The following is a 24523-nucleotide window of genomic DNA, read 5'->3' as shown; positions in this document are numbered from 1 at the left end:
AAGTTTTGAGCTACCTTGCAACCAGCAGCCCATAGCAGACTGCTTAATTAGACTAGAAAGGAGCAGTGGGATGGGGGGGGGGGGGGGGGGGGGGGAGGGGGAGGACTGGTTTGGGAGTACACTTCATCGCCAACATGGATTTCACCAAGGGAAATCTTGCCTCAAAAAATCTGCTACATTTCTTTGAAGGGGTGAATAAAAGTGGGAAAAAGTGAACTGGTTCATACTGTATACAGTATCTGGATTTTCAGAAGGCATTTGACAAAGTACCTCGTGAATGACTCCTGAGGAAATTAAAATCATGGGATAGAAGGCTGTGGATTCAGAGCTAAAAGATAAATGGTCAACATTCTCAACAAAGGGTAAATAGCAGGGTTCTCTGCTGCTCTTTATAAAATGAGCTGGAAACAGGAACAATGAGTTAGGTGATCAAATTTGCTGATGACAAAGTTATTCAAAGTTGTTAAATCACAAGAGGATTGTGAAAAATTGCAAGAGGACTTTATCAGGGACTAGACATCCAAATGGAAGTTGACTTTTAATGTGAGGAAGTATAAAGTGATGCATGTCGGGAAGACGAACCTAAACTATAGCTACATGATACAAGGTTTCACATTAGCAGTCACCAACCAGGAAAAGGATTTAGGTGTCATAACTGATGATACATCGAAACCCTCTGCTCAGTGTGCAGTTCTAAGAATGCAAATAGTGTTAGGAATTGTTAGGACAGCGGAGACCAAAACAGGTTATTACAAATGCTTTTGTATTGCTCCATGGTGTGACTGCACCTCAAATATTAATTCTGGTCTCTACATCTCAAAAAATATATAGTGGAATTAGAAAAGGTACAGCGAAGGGTGACAAAAATGATAAAGCTAAGCTGTGTTTACCACATTCTTTGGCAGTGAATTCCAGAATTTAATTACACATTGAGGAAAGAAGTATTTTCTCCAATTTTTAAAATGTTACCATTTAATAGCATCATTGCATGCCCCCTAGTCCTTGTATTTTTACAAAGCGTAAACAAGCAATTAACCTCTACCCATTCCACCCCACTCAGTATTTTATAGGGAAGTCATCCCATCCCCATCTTTGGTATGACTTTATTGTCTTTTCTGTCCTTTCCCTTTCCTATCATTACTGATGGTGTTCCTTTCTGTTTTATTTTATGTAAACCACATTGTTCTATGTCGGAAAGGCATTATATTAAAGTACAATAAACCATAAAATCTACTGCTTATTCCTGGGATAAGCAGCATGATATCTTACTCTTTTGGGATCTTGTCAGGTGAGACCTGATTGGCCACTTTTACTACTACTACTTATCATTTCTACAGCGCTACTAGATGTACGCAGCAATGTACATTTGAACATGAAGACAGCCCTGCTCAACAGAGCTTACAATCTAATCAAGACAGTCAAACAGGACAAATAAAGGATAAGGGAATTACACTTTTGGAAACAGGATACTGGGCTTCATGGACCTTTGTCTAGCCCAGTATGGTGATGCTTACGTACTTACGGCTGGATTATCCTTGCTCAATATTAGAAAAACGCTGATCCCCCATCACTTGAGGTTTGGAAATCTAGATTGGTTTATATTTGTACTATGGGGGGATTTTGATTTGAATATCTCAAAGCCCTTGATAAATGAGACAAACTGTGGGATCCCCTGACAGCATTATGTTCTTGACATCCTGAGATTACCCTTCTTTGAGATTACCCTTCTCAATAATTGTATGGAACTTTATCCCTTTACATTTGTGAAATTTGAGTGGCATCTTCTCCCTAGGGGTTCGGGCTGGGGTGGGTGAGGAGGTCTGCTTTGGTTTGTGGCACTAGTTGAGAGGTTAAAAATCTATCAAATGAGGTTGTATTAGCCTCTGCCCTATTACTGGATTTGGGAAAGTAACTGGTAGTTTTGAGTGTGGTACACTGGAATGCTGTAAGTAGGTGTCATGAGCTCTGCTACTGCTTTGTTCTTGTTACTTTTATGTTTACTGCAGGGGCGTAGCCAGACTTCCGTGGGAGGGGGGTCCAGAGCTCGAGGGGAGGGGGCACATTTTACCCCCCCCCCGGCACCGCCCCCCCCCCAGCGCCATGGCCGCCGCCCCCCCCCCCCCCGTCTCTGCCAACCCTCCTCCCGCCGTGAACCCGCCGCCGCCGCCTACCTTCGGTTTTGCTGGCGGGGGAGCCCAATCCCCGCCAGCTGGCGTCCCCTCCGACCGTCGTCAGACTCAGAGAACAGAACTGTTCTCTGAGTCTGACGTCCTGCACGTACAACGTGCAACTGTTGAAGGAAGAAGACTTTTCTGAGCAGCAGAATGGTCGGAGAGGACATCGGCTGGCGGGGATTGGGCTCCCCCGCCAGCAAAACCGAAGGTAGGCGGCGGCGGCGGGTTCACTGGGAGGGGGGTCCCAACTGAAATCTACGGGGGCCCAGGGCCCCACGTAGCTACGCCACTGGTTTACTGCTTTCTGTCATGTACAAAAAAACCTTGTTGAACCAAAAAAAAAAAAAAGATCCCCAAATGTGAGTGGAATAAGTAGTGAGAGATTAAAAACCTTCTCATACTGTACCCTGCCTCTATGCACAGGAACCTTATGAGCGATGAGAATTTGGTTTTGCCCAGTGCCATTTCCCCCTCTGTAGCTTAAGACAAAACACCAGTCTTTATTAGAACTTGGAGAGGTGACAATTAGTAGGTTCAGGGATAAAAATTTTAAAATGTAAAAAAAAGTAAAATCTCACTAATTTACCAAAAACAGCAAAATATTGTATAGTATTTGTTCTTTATTTTAAAAATATTACACTGTGAATACAAACTAACAAAAAGTAAGTCTTCTGACATCAGAAACTAACATATGTAAAGGCCACTATTTATTTCCTAGTCTTTGGCTCATGTGGTCAGCTGGTCCACATTTTCTGCATTTCGATTAGCCAAATGAGATTCAATTATTTCTGCAAACAGATTTCTCTTCAACAGGTTGTATGCAAGATGCAACAGCTGGCTGATCACCTTGTGAAAATACTGAAAAAAAAAAAAGGATAAAACAAAGATATAAACATGCACATCCTCAAGAAATAGTGAGAGACAAATATGCAAACATTATTGTGTTTTGAAAGATTAGTATCCAAAAGGTCGGAGTGATACGGCACCTGACCATTGACATACTGAGTGTAAGGACCTTCTAACATTCATGTTCACATACTTTGGATTGGTATTAACGCTTAAAGGAATGCAAGTAGCCAACCCTTGCATGACAAAGAAGAAGAAAAGGTCAACAGCCATGGTTTGAACCACAGGTTAATCTGGTTGTTAAAAAATCTTTTCTCATGCTGAAACAGTTATGGCTTATTTGATCAAACTTTTAAGAGAATTTCAGAGTGTTAGTTCAATCTGTGATTTTGTCAACGTTGGATTATTGCAATGCTTTGTATACTGGGTTGTCATCGAAGCTTATGAAGAAGTTACATCTAATTCAGAATATGGCAGCAAGATTGATTTATCGAAAGTCTAGGTCTGACCATGTGACTCCCTTGTTCTAGGATTTGAATTGGCTGCCAGTAAAAGCGCAAGTTTTATATTTGTTGTCTAGCTTTTAAAACATTATATGGTGATAGACCTGATAATTTTCCTTTTTTGATTGGTTTGTTCGGTTGTCAGTCTACAACCCATACTCATGAGCATTTGATGTTATCTTTTCCATCTATCAAGGGTATTAGATATAAGAAAGTACATTCAGGGTCATATTACTATTACATATTTTTCTCAGCAGGCTTATACTACTTAGGCTCTGGTGGATTCTGCAGCGGGGGGCAGAGGAGTCTCAGATGAACATCATGTGGAGTTTTTGAATTTGCTTGACATATATACACGTGTATTTTTTTTCTTCTCCCATTTTATCTCTTGTATTCTTAAATCCTGTTTGAATGGGACAGGTAGCTTAGGTCTTTCCTATCCAATTATTGGCGTTCCTTTCTGGTTTCCTGTTTTATTGTTATTTTATCTGTAAACCGCTTTAATTTGCTAGCAATGAAAGCGATATACAGTGGTGGAAATAAGTATTTGATCCCTTGCTGATTTTGTAAGTTTGCCCACTGACAAAGACATGAGCAGCCCATAATTGAAGGGTAGGTTATTGGTAACAGTGAGAGATAGCACATCACAAATTAAATCCGGAAAATCACATTGTGGAAAGTATATGAATTTATTTGCATTCTGCAGAGGGAAATAAGTATTTAATCCCTCTGGCAAACAAGACCTAATACTTGGTGGCAAAACCCTTGTTGGCAAGCACAGCGGTCAGACGTCTTCTGTAGTTGATGATGAGGTTTGCACACATGTCAGGAGGAATTTTGGTCCACTCCTCTTTGCAGATCATCTCTAAATCATTAAGAGTTCTGGGCTGTCGCTTGGCAACTCGCAGCTTCAGCTCCCTCCATAAGTTTTCAATGGGATTAAGGTCTGGTGACTGGCTAGGCCACTCCATGACCCTAATGTGCTTCTTCCTGAGCCACTCCTTTGTTGCCTTGGCTGTATGTTTTGGGTCATTGTCGTGCTGGAAGACCCAGCCACGACCCATTTTTAAGGCCCTGGCGGAGGGAAGGAGGTTGTCACTCAGAATTGTACGGTACATGGCCCCATCCATTCTCCCATTGATGCGGTGAAGTAGTCCTGTGCCCTTAGCAGAGAAACACCCCCAAAACATAACATTTCCACCTCCATGCTTGACAGTGGGGACGGTGTTCTTTGGGTCATAGGCAGCATTTCTCTTCCTCCAAACACGGCGAGTTGAGTTCATGCCAAAGAGCTCAATTTTTGTCTCATCTGACCACAGCACCTTCTCCCAATCACTCTCGGCATCATCCAGGTGTTCACTGGCAAACTTCAGACGGGCCGTCACATGTGCCTTCCGGAGCAGGGGGACCTTGCGGGCACTGCAGGATTGCAATCTGTTATGTCGTAATGTGTTACCAATGGTTTTCGTGGTGACAGTGGTCCCAGCTGCCTTGAGATCATTGACAAGTTCCCCCCTTGTAGTTGTAGGCTGATTTCTAACCTTCCTCATGATCAAGGATACCCCACGAGGTGAGATTTTGCGTGGAGCCCCAGATCTTTGTCGATTGACAGTCATTTTGTACTTCTTCCATTTTCTTACTATGGCACCAACAGTTGTCTCCTACTCGCCCAGCGTCTTACTGATGGTTTTGTAGCCCATTCCAGCCTTGTGCAGGTGTATGATCTTGTCCCTGACATCCTTAGACAGCTCCTTGCTCTTGGCCATTTTGTAGAGGTTAGAGTCTGACTGATTCACTGAGTCTGTGGACAGGTGTCTTTCATACAGGTGACCATTGCCGACAGCTGTCTGTCATGCAGGTAACGAGTTGATTTGGAGCATCTACCTGGTCTGTAGGGGCCAGATCTCTTACTGGTTGGTGGGGGATCAAATACTTATTTCCCTCTGCAGAATGCAAATAAATTCATATACTTTCCACAATGTGATTTTCCGGATTTAATTTGTGATGTGCTATCTCTCACTGTTACCAATAACCTACCCTTCAATTATGGGCTGCTCATGTCTTTGTCAGTGGGCAAACTTACAAAATCAGCAAGGGATCAAATACTTATTTCCACCACTGTAGCAAATTTTAATAAACGATAAACTCTTCTGCAGTTGAGCTCTGGAATTTATTACCTTTGTATGTTCGTCAAAATTCATCATATATTATTTTTAGAAAGAGACTGAAAACGTTTTTTTGAGACTATTTTTAATTAGATTATGCAGTTTTAGAAATGATGCTATGTATGTTTACAATGTATTTTTGTGACTAATTGTAACCTGTTCTGAACCTGCTTTTTTTTAGGGATTTTGTGGGTTATAAGACCTTAATAGCACAGCATAGCATGGTCAGAAGCTGTGTGGGCCAGTCTACTGGAATGACACTCTTCGCCCTTAACAGAATCACCACAGATGTGTGAGATGACTTTGGGGTGGCTGCAACTGAGCACAGACTGCTCTAAAATGTCTGCAGCTGGAGCAGTGGGTATTTAACCTCATAATGCATGAGATCAGCACAGCTGGCCCATGAATTTTGAAAAAGCTCTCTACTAACACAGAGAGCAGTCAGTCTGACACAATCTGAATGCAGTACTGAGAAGGGAACCACAAAACTGGCAGCATTATGGCAGGTGAAAAGGCAAAAAAAAAAAAATTAAAGGCAGTGCTGGTGCACCTGTTGAGGCTAAGAAGGCATAGTCTCAACAGGCGCACTGGATATGAAGGTATGGTTCTCTCTGGCTTTGGAGCATACACCTATCCATGTTCCAGTTTCCTCCATAACTTCTGGACAATCTCACAGATGCTATTTCTGTATTAGGAGCAATACTATTCTTATTTATTTGGATTAAACTCCAGGGTCCTTACAGTTTCTGGAACCCTGCTGCTGAAATATGTTCTGGCCAAATAAAGAGGAGCTTTAATTACATTTTAGTTAACAAGAATTCAAGCAATATCAGATTCCCAGTCCCACCCTACTACCCTTGTGATATTTTCCTACCCCAGTATACTCAAAGAGCTCACCAACCATTGCCATAGTTGGTAGCCTTAAAGGCATGCCATGCATGGGATGAAGAGATATCACCTCTAGATTCAGAGATGATCAGTTATCTATGCTCCCTTCCATTTCTTTGGTGGTTTACAGGGTGAGATCTATTTGTAGTGTATCATCCCTGTACAAGGCTTTTAGTTACCTCTGTGGGAAGTTTAACCTCATCAAACCTCTTATGTTACCCTTGACAATTATATTCTCTGAGGGTAAGAAGGATAGCAAGTCCTCACTGGAGCAGGAATATTTCTCCAGCTGAATTCACTCAGAAGCTTTTGAGAAGGCTCACAGTGCACGTTTGCCATTTCCTGCCTGCTGCTGTCACATGGATACACCTCAGTCTCTGTGCTTCTCTGGAGGTGGTCGGCATGTCACTGGAGCTCCATTCAAGACTTCTGTTTTTCAAGTTTTTACTAATTATTCAACTTCATCATATTTTCTTTGAGTCCTGGTATTGTTATGCCATTCTCTGTATCTTGGCAACACCTTAAGTAGTTTTACAACTGGTTTTAAGTTATCTTTCTTTTTTCATGTTTGTCTGGTATAGGTCTCCATTGAAGGCCTTGGGTGCCTCAGCTGGTACCTTTTTTCAAAACTGAGTAATTTGATTTCACTGCAGCTGTATTTTCTGAAGATATGTCCCAGAAAAAAAGCCCCCAGTGGCTTTAAAAAGCACTTCATACAAGACTATAACCATTACAGACATACATAATTGGTGCTTGTAGTACCTGGGGCCCAACCATATAAACCTCAATGTAATCTGTGTTCACAGATGTCAGAAGTCTTTAGGATAGAGAGAAGCAGTGTGAACAAATTTTTGGAGCTTCTAAGCCCGGACCACTGACCCTAGAGGAAGCATCTCTATTGCTCCAGGAACTGCAAAGAAGAATCAAGTGCACTGATCACCCTCATCAATATCCAACATCAATAAAAGGCCACTGTGATTGGTCATACTCTAATTTCCACCTGAACGAAGAGGGGTTTCACCCTTCTCTTCATCAACATTGAGGTCTTGTGATGCTGAGAACCAGCAGAAGCCAGGGTACACTGACACTGCACCTCATTGAACATGATGTCAGAAGGTTATTGGTATCCGTGAAGTGCCTCTATTGTGAGAACCGCTCAACCTCCTTGGAACCAAGAGGGACACAAAACCAAAAACAGCAAAATACTCCCCCTAGTCACTCAGGAGGAGCAACTCATGAGGAAGTTCAATGAGTGGAGGAAGCAATTCTTGGTTTAAGGCAGCAGCTTCAACACCATTGGTGTCAGTGCATCAAAGGATATCAAGATCCACACACTGCCTGCATGAGAGACATTGACACTAAGATCTCAATGGGCACTGGGGTCACTGTTTGCTGCACAATTGTGTACTTCCAGTCCATTGGGGGAAGAGGTTTCAAGACATCAGAGATAATCAGTGTCAATACTTTCCCACAAGGCAAATTAGCCTGAGATATCTTCCTCTTGGATTGGGGAGGTGGTCTTTTGTACACATATCCTCCAATTCCCCTGACAGTGAAAATTCTCCTGAAACTCAAATGAGACCAAGGAATCACGATTCTCACAGTGCCCTTTGGCTGAGTAAAATCTGGTTCTCTCTTCTGAAAGCTTCCAGAAGAAAACCCCTCAAACTGGGCAATTCAACACAGACCAAAGAACTTTGCTACACCCCAACATCAAGTCTCTTGCCCTTAGAGACTGGATATTGAAGAGAGAACTTTGGTTTTCCAGAATCTGCTTGTCAATGTATTCCACATAATTCTGATTCCAGGAAGAATTCCACTGAAGGTCTTATAGTTTCAAATGGAAGAGGCTTGCTGTTTAGTATGACAGGAGAACCCTAAATCCCTTTTCTTGTCCCCTGCAAAAACTGCTTGAATAGCTTCTATATTTGTCAGAGTCAAGTTTGAAAACCAACTCCATTACATTAAAGTACACCTTAGTAAAATTGGCATATATTACCATCATTGAAGTTAAATCCGTCTCTGTTTGATTCATGCAGGGCTTCTTTTTATTGAAACTTACCAAGTGTCATGGAACATCAACTGTTTAATCTAGCTGATAAAAGCTTTCTTCAAACCACTGAATACTGGTGAACTGAAGCACCTGATCTGGAAAGTCCTGTTTTCGGTGTTGACAACTTCAATGCACAAATGCCAAGATTTTATAAATGGCACCTAGAATTGCATGTGCTCCTGAGATGCGCATGACATTATTCCTGAGTCTGTCCCCTTTCAACATCAATTCATGCCCTCTAGATCTAGTGCCTTCCCATCTCTGCAAAAGGTTTGTTTGCAGATCAATACCTTTCAAATATTTGAATGTTTGTTTAATATCACCCCTGTTTCTCCAGGGGTATACATGTTCAGGTCAGTGAGTCTCTCCTCATACGTTTTGCAACACAAATCCCATACTATTTTTGTTGCGTTTCTTTGAATCGCATCAAGTCTTTTTACATCCTTAGTAAGATTCAGCTTCCAAAACTGAATACAATAGTCCAAGTGGAGCCTTACCAATGACTTGTAGAGGGGCATCAACACCTCCTTTCTTCTACTGGTTATACCTGTCTCTATGCACCTTAGCATCCTTCTGGCCAATGCCTTGTCGCATTGTTTTGTCACTTTCAGATCCATGGACACCATCTCTCCAAGGTTCCTCTCCTGAGCTGAGCTTACCAAACTCTCCCCTCCTAATTGGTATATCTCTTTTGGATTTCTGCAACCCAAGTGCATCACTCTGCTCTTCTTGGCACTAAATTTTAACTCACAGTGATCTGAGATTTTCTGTTTCCCAAACTTATAATTTCTAAAAGAAACCTTTACACATTTAAAAAAATACTTTTCTATAAGCACTTACAACTTATCTCTTATATTAAATAATATAAATTGTGCTCAGTATTTGATGCACTAAATTTGAAATGCCAGACCCTTGACCATTCCTCTAACGTTTGGAGATCCCTTCTCATGGTTTCTACGCCCTCCAGGGTATCCATTCTATTGGCTATTCTTTAATTGCAAATTCCAATCCTCCCCTAAAGCACACTTCAATGAGAAAATCTGATAGTCACTTCTCAACAGAATAAGAAAATCCCAACAAGGAATCCTTGTTTTGCTGAAGCTGTGTCAGGGGTAACTTCTTTCTCAGGGACAGCCCAGATGTAAGATCTTAACTAGAACTCTCTCTTCATTTCCAGGTAAAAGTATACATGCTGTTGTCTAGCACTGGGCAAAATTCAAAGCCCTGATTTCTGCAGGTAAAATGCTGTTATTACTTACAGAAATAGCTTTAAATATTGTCCTTCAAGAGGGCAATGGCTATTCCCATAACAGCATTTTAACCATGAAAATAGGATATTTCAAAACTACTTACTTGGGTAAAGTGTACATATGTTGAAATAATGCACACACTTTTACCTATATTTAGTGGAGGTGTGCTCATCAGGGGCAGGGTTAAGGCAGCAATTTTAAGTAGTACATTTGGTTTTAGTGGCAAAAGTGATAGAACCCGGTGCATGAATGCACATTCACATTTTTCTCTCTCCAATAATAGATCTCATCCAGTAAAGCTATCAACAGATTCAGTACCTGATCCCTGCCTAAAACCGGGCAAACCCTTATCAAGCAACTGAGCCACAGGCAGGATTAATCTTTCGATGGGCCCTAGGCACACAAGTAAACTTGGCCCTGTCCCTCCACTTGCCTCATCCCTCTATGGCCCCACCCCCTCCCTGCCCACACCTCTATTTATCTATTTATTTATTTACCTGGTTGCTTGCTTATTTAGTTTATTTCTACTTGATTTCTTGTTTTTCCTTTTTTTTTTAAATTCAAAACATAAACAAACATACCAAGGCCAGTGTACAGTTGGCACTTGGTTCACTTTTACTTTGCCAAAGTGGTATCTGTGGTGGTATTGAGGAAATAAAACAAAAACATCTATTCAACTGTAATTGCAAAACTGTTGCCCTAAAAACATTATTTGTATTGTATAAAACTTTACAGTAACTTTCTTCTTTCTTTTCTCCTGGCAAACTCTTCAATGACGTCATCAAAATCCAAGGACAATGTAAAGTTGTTCTCAATTGCTAGTAATGCAAACGCATTTAGTTTTTCTTCTTTCACTGTTGATTGAAGATAATTCTTCACACGTTTCAACAAAGAAAAGGACATGCTCCTCAGGCCTAGCTCTCTAATCTACGTGTATATGGTCACTGCTGATGTATCAGCATTTCGAAACATTGAGCTGAATTGGCAAAACTCATCAGTGAAGTCTTCCTCCAAGTCCAGTTTGTAGGATTCCTTTACATTATCTACAGCTGCATGAACTTCACGAATATTCAAAGAATTAAACTGTGTCAGAAATCCAAATTTCTTTTCCAATTCTTTGTAAGCTTTCTTTCATTGTAGCAGTTCCTACACTAGACAGTCGCAGATGACATAATGTGTTTCAATAATGAATGATTCTTGTCATGGGCGCGTCTCTTCTGGATTTGCAGACTCATCAAACGTCCTTTTCTTGTTTCTGCTCCTTTGGTTGTCCACCTTGTAACTTTCAGTTGCTGTTAGTTTTTTTGCCTCTGTTTCATAAGTTTCAAAGTAATTTCTCACCTGCTCAATGAAGTCAATTAAGGGGTCTTTTACTAAAACTTGGCACAAGTTATCTACAGCAGGTCCCATTTTATTCCTATGGACCCTGCTGCAGATAACTCAAGCTAAGCTTTAGTAAAAGACCCCCTTAGTGAGTTGTACAGAGTAGAAACTGTGCATAGATTCAATTGTACCTGTTGCAAAGCTTTGCTTGTAGAGTTGATCCTTTTCAGGATGGCATTCCACGTGACAGTCATAATTGCAGTTTCCAGACGGTCCATTATAATCCTTCACTGATGTGCTTCATATTGAGCTGCTTTGGGATGTCCACTATCAATAGTTATTTCAGTCAATGTATCCTCAATGGCCTTGTAGCCGTATCTTAAAGCCCTTGTCGCATCAGCTCTAGCTGACCATCTAGCTGAAGTCAAGATTTTAAGCGTCAGACTCTGGTTGCAGTTTTGGAGACGAGATGTGAGAATCTCCCAGCACTGAGCTGAAGCAGAGAAGAAATTATACAAATTCTGCATAAAGCTGAAGACTGAAACAGCTTCCAGATAGACAACACTCTGCAGCACATGAGCCAACCAAATTTAGAGACTGTGCAGAGCATGAAACAAAGTCGGCCAGAGGATTTTCATCTTTAATCCATGCTTGAAGTCCTGACTATTTACCAGCCATGTTGCTGGCATTACAGCTCTGGCCACGACTGTCTCCCTAATCAATGTCAAGTTCTTTTAGCACCGATACTACTGTTTTTGCTATATGTTCAGTAGTATGACCATGAAAGGATAAGAATTTCAAAAATCGCTCAACATGCTCGCCACTCTGCTGCTGGACATCTCGAATTACCTAAATGAGCTGGTTGACAGGGGTGGAATCAGTCAGAAGCTGGTTTCATCACTCCTGACATCTTCCCCAGTTGCAAAGGCCTAAAATATAAACTAACTCATGCGTCAAACTTTTCTTACCCGAGTACACAGTTATGGAACGCACTGCCACGCAACTTAAAAACTATTTATGAACTAATCAACTTTTGTAAATCTCTGAAGACCCACCTCTTCAATAAGGCATACAACAAAGACCAACAAGTGTAAATGTAATACATCTCCACTTTACCTATAATCGGTACAGTTCCTTTCAGATATCTGCTTGTTTAATTCTTTATTATGTCATGCACCCTCTCGAAACACTAACTGTCTACTTCCTGATCTATTATCCACTAAGAACGATACATTGTAAGATAGTTTAACTTTCTATTATGCAACGCTTGATCTTTATGTAACACTAATTGTCTATTTTCTGTTCCATTATCCACCAAGAACGATACATTGTAAGATTATTTAACTTTCTCTCATATTATGCTCGATCTTTATGTAACACTAATTACTACTACTACTACTACTACTTAGCATTGTCTATTTCTGTTCTATTATCCACCAAGAACGATACATTGTAAGCCACATTGAGCCTGCAAAAAGGTGGGAAAATGTGGGATACAAATACAATAAATAAACAAATAAATGAAACCAGCTTCTGACAGAATCAACTATAATAGAAAAGTACTTGCTACTTTTTATTTCACTGATAATGGCATTCAGAACTTTTTCAGACATTAAATGTATGAATTCATCACAAATGGTAGAGGACAAATAATTAGTGCTTCCTTTGCCAGTATTACCATATTTAGCTAGATGCTCTGACAAGAGTGGATCAAAGCGACAAATTCTAAGCACCCCAAAAAATTACCATTATGTGGTGATGATAGCAGTTTATCATCACAATGGAAAGGCAACCCCTTTGCAGCAAGAAACTGAACACTGGCAACTACACGTTTCAAGACATTTCGCCAGTATCTTCTCTCTGCTTCTAGTTGATATGAAATAAATTAGAATCTATTCGTGCATTGACATCTTTAAGTGAATATAAGCTGAATTCTCATGATTGCATAAAAGCAGTGGCATAGCAAGGGGGGGGGGGCGGGGGGGGGGTGCTCCCTGCCAGCTCCCCCCCCCCCCCGATCAGCTCCCGCACCCTACCTTTAAAAAGAATATCGGGAGGCGAGGCACAGCGCCTCGTGCCTGCCCTGCACGTAAAAGAAATGTGGACCGTCGGGTCTTCCCTCGCTCTATCTGTCCCACCCTCCGCTGACGCAACTTCCTATTTCCGCAAGGGCGGGACAGACAGAGCGAGAGAAGGCCCGATGGTCCACATTTCTTTTACGTGCAGGGCAGGCGCGAGGCGCTGCACCTCGCCTCCCGATATTCTTTTTAAAGGTAGGGTGCGGGAGCTGGTCGGGGGGTGTCATCGTGCTGCACCCGGGGGGGGGGTGCAACGGTGAACCGCCCTGCCCCGGGTGGCAGCCCCCCCTGCTACGCCACTGCATAAAAGAATGGAATTATTTTTCCAGTCATTAAATCCAGACCTGAAGGCAGTTTCTTTTTTAGAGAATAGTTTGCAGCAATAGTAATAAAGTGACCCTGTAGGAGACTATACTAGCCATTCCCTCCTTGATGGTACTTTTCCATTCCTTTTTTTTTCAATAGAAATGTTCCTTTGTTAAGCTCCTGCTTTTGTTTCCATATTTTCTCACAGAAGCAGAAAAATCAACAATATTTTGACTAGGTTTGTTTAGTGAAAAATAGTTTTGCAGTTTTTCATCAACAAACCATTCGGCTGGGATCACTAGAATAGCTAGCAATGGCTTTGTCTGAACAGGGTTGCTGTATGGTGGTAATTTCTAAAGTACTTTCTGTAGTTTTAGCTTATTTTATTTTATTTTTTATTTTATTTATTGCATTTGTATCCCACATTTTCCCACCTTTTTGCGGGTTCAGTGTGGCTTACAATATGAGTTGAATATTGGAAATACAATTGTTACAGATAGTTGTGGATAATATTATGCAGGGTTATGCGAAACAATTGGGGTGTCGTTAAGGGATGTAATACTGGAACATAGGCATTGCAACTTTGGAAGGAAACAATGGGAGCTTAGAGGCGATAGAAAGGCATGAAGTCATATGGTATATAACTTTCTGTGAGAAAAGGTATGAGTGATGTGATAATACGGGGAATGGAGTTCCGAGGTGAATGTACGATGCATTAGTGAACAGTAAGTGTGGACTTTATGTGTTTTGTTTCTATCCATAGACTTGTTCGAAAAGATGAGTCTTCAATAATCTGCGGAAGGAAGCTTGCTCGTTGGTTGTTCTTAGGTTGCGCGGCAGTTTATTCCAATACTGCGTGCTCATGTGAGAAAAGGTTGACGCGTGTAATGTTTTGTATTTCACGCCTTTGCTATTGGGGAAGTGGAGGTTAAGGAAGGTTCGGGATGATCTTTTGGCATTTCTGGGTGGTAAGTCTATTAACTCAGACATGTAGGATGGGGCTTCACCGTGAATGATTTTGTGGACTAATGTGCATACTTTAAAAGTGACGCATTCCTTGAGTGGAAGCCAGTGCAGTTTTTCTCTTAATGGTTTTGCACTTTCATATTTTGGCTTTCCAAAGATGAGTCTGGCTGCCGTATTCTGGGCTGTTTGAAGTTTCCTCAGTGTTTGTTCTTTGCAGCCTGCGTATAGTGAGTTGCAATAATCCAAATGGATGAGCACAAGGGATTGCACTAGGCTGCGAAAGACGGATCTTGGGAAGTACGGTCTTATCCTTTTTAGTTTCCACATGCTGTAAAACATCTTTTTTGTTGTGTTGTTAGCATGAGTTTCAAGCGTTAGGTGGCGGTCGATGGTGATTCCAAGGATTTTTAGCGTTTCTGAGACTTGAAGGTTCAGGTTTGGAGTGTTTATGGTTGAGAATTCTTTTGTGTTGTATTGAGAGGTGAGAATCAGGCATTGAGTTTTTTCTGCATTTAATTTTATTCGAAATGCATCCGCCCATGTGTTCATGATGTGTAGGCTTTGATCAATTTCGTTGAGGATTTAGTTTATGTCCTGTTTGAAGGGGATGTATATTGTCACATCATCAGCGTAGATATATGGGTTAAGGTTATGGTTTGATAGGAGTTTTGCCAAAGGGATCATCATTAAGTTAAAAATGGTTGGTGAGAGAGGTGATCCTTGTGGTACTCCACATTCAGGTATCCATGCCTTAGATGTGGTCGAATTTGATGTGACTTGATATGAACGTTGGGTTAGGAACCCTTCGAACCAATTCAGGACATTACCTCCAATGGCAAAGTATTCGAGTATGTGTAATAGGATTCCGTGGTCAACCATGTCAAAGGCACTTGACATGTCAAATTGAAGGAGGAGTATATTGTTGCCAGTTGCAATTGTCTGTTTGAATTTGGTCATAAGGGTGACTAATACTGTTTCTGTGCTATGATTCAACCGGAATCCTGATTGGGCGTCATGTAGTATTGAGTGTTTGTTTAGATAGTTTGTGAGTTGTTTGGTTACCATTCCTTCTGTTATTTCGGTTATTAAAGGTATGGATGCTACTGGCCTGTAGTTGGTTATTTCACTTGTGCTTTTCTTTGTGTCTTTAGGGATTGGGGTGAGTAAGATTTTTCCTTTTTCTTTTGGGAAAAGTCCATTTTGTAGCATGAAGTTTATGTGGCTCGTTAGGTCTGTTATGAATTGTTGAGGAGCAGATTTCATGAGGTTGTTCGGGCACGTGTCTAGTTTGCAGTTGGATTTTGCATATCTTTTGAGAGTTTCAGATATGAGGTCTTCAGATAGTATTTCGAATTCGGTCCAAGTTCTGTCTGCAGGGTATGTTCCTTCTTCTGGGTCTAGACAGTCTAAAATTGTGGCGTACTCAATAGGGCTGGCAGGTATTTTGAGTCGTAGTTGTATAATTTTCTCCTTGAAGTATTTCGCAAGGTTGTCCACATCTGGTACATCTTTGCCGTTGTTTGTAACTGGTGTGGTGTCTAACAGTTTGTTCACAAGGTTGAAGAGTTGATGTGTGTCTTTGTAGTTTGGTCCTATTATTGTTTTATAATGTAGTCTTTTGGTCTGTTTTATGGTGTATTTGTATTTTCTCCGAAGTAGTTTCCATGCGTTCAGTGTTTGTTCGTTTTTTTTTTTGTTCCATTCTCGTTCTAGTTTTCTGACTTGTGTTTTAAGTTTTTTCAGCTCTTCGGTGAACCATGGATTTGTTTTCTTCCTGCGTGATGTTCTGGTTTGGATTGAGGCGATTTTGTCTAATGTTGTTGTACAAAGATCGTCCCATTCTTGGAGGAATTGGATGTTATCAGCGTTTGTTGGCCATTCGTTCTGGTAGATCTTTTGCCAGAATATTGTGGGGTCTATTTTTCCTCTCGTTGTGTATGTTGTTCGCTCATGTTTATTGATTGTGTTAGTGTGTGTTTTTCGCCAGCAGAGAGAGACATTTGCTTTATGGTGGTCTGACCATAGTGTAGGTGTCCATCTTGTGTCAGTGAGTGTGATGGCTGAATCCGGTTCGAATTTGTTTGTTATGATATCAAGTGTGTGTCCTTTTTCGTGCTTGTTCTTGAGCCATGGAAACCTGATTTTCTGCCTCCTCTACCACGGAGACCTGCTCCTCTGCTGTTGAATGTTGCTCACTTGTGGCCGATTCAGACTTTTCTGTTAACTGTAAACATGGCAGCTGTGAAAGGAATCACTCTAATACTCCCTGCTGTCGTTTATTCTGCTCTTCTTCCTGCCTTTTTCTTTTGTGCTTCCCTCCTGCCCCCAGTGTCCTGGCTTGCTCCCTCCCTCCCTCCCTCCATTTTAGCCGTCATCCCCCCCCCCCCCGCAATAATTAAAACGTCCTTTTTGGATGTGCTTCACCCAGCTGAGAGACCCAGAAGTCTCTGAGCCAATCACAGCAAGTTTAGCTTAGCTAAACGCGTTGTGATTGGCCCAGGCCTCAACTGTCCTGCATCGAGTGGAGTGCGGCGTGAACAAGGTGGCCAAAGTAAGCGCAGCATCTGGCACAAAGGTGATCAGCAGCCGCGAGGGAGAGCAGCGCACGGCCTCTCAGCCAATCACAGCGTGTTTAGTTGATACCAGTGACAGCTGAATGCACTGTGATTGGCTGAGATACACCTGGAGGAGGGAGCTGTGCCTTCTTCTTGAATCCCGATCACACATGGAGGGAGGGAGGGAGCAAGCCAGGACACTGGGGACAGGAGGGAGGGAGGGATTGCGAGAGAAAGAGACCGTCATAGACGGGGAGGGAGCAGCAGGAAACCGTAGATGGTGCTGGGGGGCAGCTAAGCCCTTGTGCAGCAGGGATCAGACGTGCTGCTGTTATTTTTTTTTTTTTTGAGTGAAGGATTGGCATGTGCAGGGCAGCCAGCATAACGCTTGGCTGCTCTGCGCATGCTCGACCGGCCGACTGTTTAACGATGGAATAGAGAATTCAAGTGAGCTACAACGAGCAGCTCATTTGCATTCCCTTTCCTTAATGCATGCCTGTTCCCTACCGATTCGCTAAGGGAATCGGTAAGGGAAGGGCTCTAATGATTTTTTTAGTACATCTAGCCCTAACTTTATCTGGATAGTCACCTGGTTAAGCAGGCTGAATATTGCCACCAATCAGGTAACTCTCAGCTCCGCCCCGATACTGCTTGGATACTGTCAAGGTGGTATGACTGGATTTCCAGTAGCTGCTGAAAATCTTCATCTGAACCAATAAGCAAGACTTACCTGCATAGGAGCCACTCCTACCGAAATAAAACCCTTCTAAAGAACATTGGGCTGCTTTGTTCTGTAGCAAAACCTTCAAAACCATGTGTACAGTACAACTGTTTTGGTAGCACCTGGCTGTTTTATGTAACATTTTTATCCTCATTTTACCTTAGGTTTGTAAAGCAGACTAAAATAATTTAAACAAACCTTTATTATTCTCTATTAAATGACAAATTTACCATCCTTTCTTTCATGAATTAACACATTACATGTTTTTCTTGAAATGCAAATGCAACATATCGATGGAATGCATCTGGATGGGAGTTAAATATTTTATTTATTTATTTGTTTGTTACATTTGTATCCCACATTTTCCCACCTATTTGCAGGCTCAATGTGGCTTACATAGTACCGTAAAGGCGTTCGCCAAGTCCGGTAGAGAAACAAATACATGGTGGTGTTGTGGTCGATTAAGTACTCACAGTACTCAAAGGGGTTGATCTCAGAATTATATAAACTTTCAGGGTAACACTTTTGTGAAGGAGAAGCGAGAGAGGTCTTGGCTGCTAGCTCCTAAGTTTTTGCCTTTTTCTTAGATTTAATACAATTTTGTTCAGGACTGTATTAACTTATGTAATGTGTGTTAGGATAACACAACTTCCCTTGCAATTTCTAGATTTGAATGTACAAGTAAATGTTAGACAATAGAAGAAAAAGTTCAGGTTCAATTCACAATAGAAACAGCAAGAAAGAAGTATTCAATAGTTAAGCTGTGTAGCACCATACAGAGGCCAAAACTGTATTTCTCTTTGTAATAGAAAAAAAGGGTACAAATAACTTGGGGTGACAAGGGCCGAGAAGTGCCCTATGCTTTGCATTCCTTTCTAAGATAGCTAAAAGCTCCATAAAGCATTAATCTTACACTCCAAGGCCATCTTTAAAATGCTCATAAATACAGTGGAGTCTCAATTATCTGACTTAAACTGCACCGACAGGTTGACAGGAAAAATGAAAATTCAGATACTACAGACTCCACTGTATATTAAAATACTGCAAGTGATTTCTTCCCTCCCACCTGACCTAACTGAACATATCCCTCCCTTCCACCCCCTCCCAGACCTCCCTCCCCTCTGCCACACTCAAAGCAAAATGCTGACTGGCCCAAAACATGAGGCCTGAACAGAAGCAACCCCCCTCCCGGACCATCCCCTCCCCTAGGTGCTTCTTCACCCACCTGCCAGTCCCTTCCTCAGGCTTATCTTACAAGCCATGGTTGTCCAGTGGTGTAATTGGGGCAGAATTGGGGCAGCAGCAATCCCCGGTAGCTCCTGACCTGACTACATCACTAGACCACCAGGGCTTGTAAGGTATAAGGTAGGCCGTGGGGGAGGGGAGGCACAGGCGGGCTATGGGTGGACAGGTGGGTGAAGAGACACCTGGGAGAGGGAGGGGTCTGGGGAACGGTTGCTTCTGTTGAGGCCACACATTTAGGGCCGGTCGGCATTGCGCATCTAGTGTGGCAGGGAGAGGAAAGGGGCAGAGCTTGACTATCACCTGTTAAACCAGAATGTTGGATATCCGAAGATTAGGTAATCTGGACTCTATAGTGCAATATTCTGTTCAGTAACTTGCACCAGAGGCTCCAACCACCACACACAGAGGCCAGGTAAAAAAAAAAAAAAAGTGGGGTGGGGGGGTCAAACATACCACACAAAGAGATGCCAAGAAAGGAAGGAAACCAGCAACAAAAGGAATAATGTTAAGGAAGGTTCTTTTTCCCCTTTTTTGGAATAATTTTAATTGGAATTTAGAACTCCAATGCACCTTCAAATTTGTAAGATCATGCCTTCCCAAACCTATCCTACTAATGCCAAGGTAGGCTTGGTTTTTAGGATACCCACAATGAATATGCATGAAAAATTTGCACATGGGAGATCCAATATATGCACATTTCTCCCATGCATATTTATTGTACATATCCTGGCTGTTGATCAACTGCATAGGTTTGGGAAACTCTGCACTAGACAAGTCTGCTCTTATGCTACTCAAAATGGTTATGAAGTTGTGAATCTGTCATGCAGTCACATCGTTGCTACTGCTACATTGCAGGCCCAACAGGAGTTTGCAAGTCATCAGCAAGGAAACTAGGATTAGTGCCAGGTCCATTCTCATTCCAAAACAAAGAACTTTAAAAACAGACACTATTTAACACTGCAGATCAGTCCTAGATGTATTTCAAGACAAGAAATTAGAACCTGCGGGATCAGTGATGCTTTCTGGGTTAAAGAGCACAGCTAAACGTGATCTGTAGTTTTTAAATATAATACTTACATGTGACCCACAGCAGAAGAGGTCTATTCCCAATTCATAGCCCATTCCGTAGTCACATTCATCATTAGCAAACTGAATAAACGTGATCATTTCTTGGATAGGTGCAAAAGCCTTCATTCTCTCCCCATCATCAGGAGCTTCAACAATTCGCTTGCAAATTCTCTTAAGGTTTGCTGCAAGGACAATATATTGAGACAAAACTAATATCATCTGATGAAATTTCAGCTAACAAAAGTTTGGTAATGCAAGTATGAAGTGCAGCACCACTCACCGTGCAGCAGGTAATACTTTGAGACAAAACGGCTCTTCTGCAGTTTTGCAATTACTATGCAGTATATTATATGCAACCAATTACCTCTGACTTTCCTACAAAAACTTGCATATATTTACTAAAATTAGGGTTACCATACGTCTGGATTTACCCGGACATGTCCTCTTTTTGAGGACATGGCCGGGCGTCCGGACGGATTTGGCCAGCCTGCCCGTTTATCCGGATTTCTGGACAAACGGGCTGGCTGGCGGGGGCGGGACTCCCCTACTCTACTCCACTATCCCTGGTGGTCTAGAGGTACCTCTTCGGGGCAGGAAAGAGCCCCCTCTTTCTTGCCCGGAGCACTGCTGCTAGCTGCCCTGCATCCTGTGAGTCCGGCTCTCGGTGTTTCAAAATGGCCCAAATCCATCCGGATGCCTGGCCATGTCCTCAAAAAGAGGACATGCCCCGAAGAAGTACCTCTAGACCACCAGGGATAGTAGAGTAAAGGGAGGGGAGGTGACCGGGGGAGGGGAAGATGCATCAGGGGCGGGGTGAGGATGTGAAAGGGGCAGGGCGAGGACGTGAAAGGGGCGGGGCAGGGTTGTGTGAAAGGGGCGGGGCAAGTGTTCTCTTTTTATGAGGACAAAAAATGGTAACCCTAACTAAAATGTCAAAGAGGAAGAATTTATTTTTAAAGATCTAGTATGTTAAGGTCTTGACATTTCACACAGTTCCACAAGGCTACTTAAATTTGTCAGTACAGGGTCGGATTCTATATAAGGTATCTTAAATGTAGGCACGTCAGAATAACACGCGTAGTGTGCTGCACTACGTGTCTACAGTAAACCCAGTGTAAATGCCCGCACCTAAATGTATGTGCATTCCCCTGAATTCTATAACAACGTGTGTAAATGTGGTTGACACCTCCGACATGCTTACACTCCTCCCATGGCCACGCCCCTTTTCAGCTATGCACTTTAGAATTTACACACGCCTCTTTTTATGTTTAAACGATTTTTATTGATACTGCAGCAACATAAACATTGTCATACAGAGCTCTGCATATAACATCCATCAAACCTTGATGTAACTATACAGCAGTTTGCTAACATACAGCAATTTTGATTTTTATCACACGCCTCTTTTTAAAATACTCCTAAAAAGAGCACAAATTCCAGTTATTGCCAGTTAGTGATAATTGGTTGTTAATGGCCAACTATCATGACTAACTGACTTGTTACTCATGTGTAAATTGGCCGCATGCACACTTTAACGCGTGCTACTTGCCACACCTTATATAGAATCTGGGAGATAACTATTATTCAGGACAGTAAGCATTAATTTGTTTCTAACTACCTTACACTTACATCTTTACCCAATCTTCAATGCTGCGTTCGGCACCTAACTCTTACTGTTCAGGAAATCCAGACTGCCCCAATCGGACTGACTGTTCATTTGTCTTTTAGATTGTAAGCTCTTTGAGCAGGGACTGTCCCTCTATGTTAAATTGTACAGCGCTGCATAACCCTAGTAGCGCTTTAGAAATGTTAAATAGTAGTAGTAATAGTAATTTAATTTCCAGCATCCCTTGCGTCCCTTTGCATGGAGCACAAACCCAGCCTTTTTGCTTTGTTTTTATAAAAATGTTCAGTTTCTTCTAGCATTTAGGTTTACAAAGTGCTTGAAGGTTGGTGATGTGTTTGTTGGAGCATTGGAAAGAGGTTGCCTTTCCTCATGGTAGTAAACGACTGGTGGACACAGCTAGTGCATGCAGCTAAAGTCACTATTGCCTAGTTTCGGGAAATGAAACCACAGCTTGATCCATGGAAGAGTTAGATTCATAAACTAGCTATAGTGAAAAGACGTGCATATTTACTGTGGATCAAATCTAAAATATATAATATGTATGAGCTTCACACTGAAAATATACTAGGAGCAATTATTAATACAGTAATTTGTTAACTAAGAGGTGTTGGTAACAGGTTGCATGTCAGGTCTCCTTTGGGGGCCTCTGTTAAACAGACATATGGTTTTCAGGAATTATACACTTTATATAATAAGAACTCACACCTTTATTAAATAATGTATATTTTAAAAAAATGTTGGTGATAAGAGAGCCCCCTCAGCACTACATAAATGGAGGGTAAGAGAACCACATCCAACAGAAAAGCCTCTGTTGGAACAGGAAGCTAGCAACAGGATTTAACAAAATTAATCAACCTTTTAACCCTTTAGTGTCCAATGCTCCCATCAATCTGTTCCCATATGGCTTATTACGGGAACATTGGAGACTAAAATTAAACAAAAGCAACAAGTCTGATTCTGTGCCCAATACTTGCAAAGGTAACAGGGATCACACACAAAAAAAAAAAGCCAGAAAGAAAGGAAACCCTGCTCTTTACCTAAACCCATATATGGAAAAAGAAGGAATGAACATGAGCATAAAACAGCAGCACTCAGATGAACAGGAATAAAATTTATATATAATGAACCGGCAAAAAGCCGGACACTGAACTTTCTCACTCTAAAATAAAAATGCTGTATTCCCGGTACTTCTACCAGTAATGGAACATAGTGTTTCTAGCACCAAAGACAGAAAGAGGACACAATTAAATCCCATCCAATAAAACAAGGAACTGCAATATTATGTTTTGCTCTTAAAGAAAAAAAAAAGTAAGATTAAAGTTACCATCTGTTTCAGGAAGCTCTCTATAACCAACATCGTTTCTATCCACAGGGACCACGAGACCCGCTCCATGGAATGTCTTTGTCACCACCTGAGTTACAAGAAATTCAGAAAAGGTGGTAATATTTTAAAATAATAAACGTAAACACAATGAATGAACATATGCACCGAATTGTCCCTATAGTGATTTCATATTGAAAAATGATTTAGGGGAGAAAAATGATAAGGGTGCCTTGTCTCCCCTGATTACCCCTTTTACTCCTCGGTCATCTAACCATCCAACTGATTTTTTTGCCGGCTTCTTGCTTCTAATATACCTAAAAAAAGTTATTATTCTGTGTTTTTGCTTCCAACGCAATCTTCTTTTCAAAGTTTATCTTTGCCTTCCTTATCTGCGCTTTGCATTTGACTTGTTTCCTATTAATTTCAATCAGATCCTTCTTCCATTTTCTGAAGGATTTTCTTTTAGCTCTAATAGCTTCCTTCACCTCACTTTTTAAACATGCTGGCAGTTGTTTGCCCTTCCTTCCTCCTTTTTTAATACAAGGAATATGTCTAGTCTGCACTTCCAGGATGGTATTTTTGAACAGCATCAATGTCCGATGTAAATTTTTCACCTTTGCAGCTGCTCCTCTAAGTTTGTTTTTGTTTTTTTACCATTCTTCTCATTTTATGTCCTGCTTTATTGCTTCAGAGTCAAGCTGCACTGGCTTTGAGGACAAAGGTGACATGGATGTGAATTCCGAAGAGATAGGTCTTCCTGTTCCTCTTCTGAAGGAATGGTTGCAATTGAGTTGGTAGGTGAATATTGTCAGCCTATATGGGATGGAGTAGGTCTAATATCTATGCAGGAAGGTGTTGGAGGACAAGATTGTGGCATAAGAAAAGCAGCACACATATGTGGCTGAGAAAGTAGAGTGTATTGAGAAGAATGACTTACAGGTGACAGTAAAGACAATGGCTGAAGTACTTGCTAAAACAACTGTAAAAGAAGGGCAGTCACATCCTGCGTTGTTTGATGCGCTGAAGAGGTTAAATTCACAGTGGAAGGGAGGAGGTTACAGCATGAGCTGAGGAAGACAGGTCTCTTGATTGTGCTTAACTTTAGCCAACTTTTTAGGTAGTGGGTCAGACTACAGAACTGTCTATTCAGCACGGGGACAGAGCTGACTGATGAAATACCTTTGTGCCGTTACATACAATAGAATGTTTGGATGAAGTGCGTGCACGGTCACTGGAGATTTTTTTCTGTTGGTGAGAGAGAGCAATTCAGCGCTTTATTATTCTTCTGTTTTTGAGAAGCATCTTTTTTATGTATGTGCTCTGGTTTTTGAGACCCCTTAGAATAAACCAAAGGTTTCACCTTAACAAGGAAATCTTAGGGGGGTAGTACACTGACCCACTGGTACTGACAATGAGCCTGAAGGGTCAGAA

At 41.6% G+C, this 24523-nt stretch overlaps 1 protein-coding gene across 2 annotated transcripts in view; it reads right to left on the bottom strand.

Moving 5' to 3' along the window:
* Positions 1–2798: 2798 nt before the first annotated feature.
* The window catches only part of LOC115462670 (histone PARylation factor 1), a 50381-nt gene continuing 28656 nt past the window's right edge, over positions 2799–24523 (bottom strand). For both annotated transcript variants that reach the window (XM_030192668.1, XM_030192669.1), the window contains exons 6-8: positions 23093–23180; positions 20151–20323; positions 2799–3032 (exon numbers count right to left, since the gene is read on the bottom strand). In XM_030192668.1, the coding sequence (XP_030048528.1) occupies positions 2901–3032; positions 20151–20323; positions 23093–23180 (393 nt within the window). In that variant the 3' untranslated portion in view covers positions 2799–2900. The remainder of the gene's footprint in view (positions 3033–20150; positions 20324–23092; positions 23181–24523) is intronic.

This window comes from Microcaecilia unicolor, chromosome 2 (genome assembly GCF_901765095.1).
Source record: "Microcaecilia unicolor chromosome 2, aMicUni1.1, whole genome shotgun sequence".
Lineage (NCBI taxonomy): Eukaryota > Metazoa > Chordata > Amphibia > Gymnophiona > Siphonopidae > Microcaecilia > Microcaecilia unicolor.
Note: the sequence above shows the minus strand (reverse complement) of the source record. Positions and strands in the feature narration are given on the sequence as shown.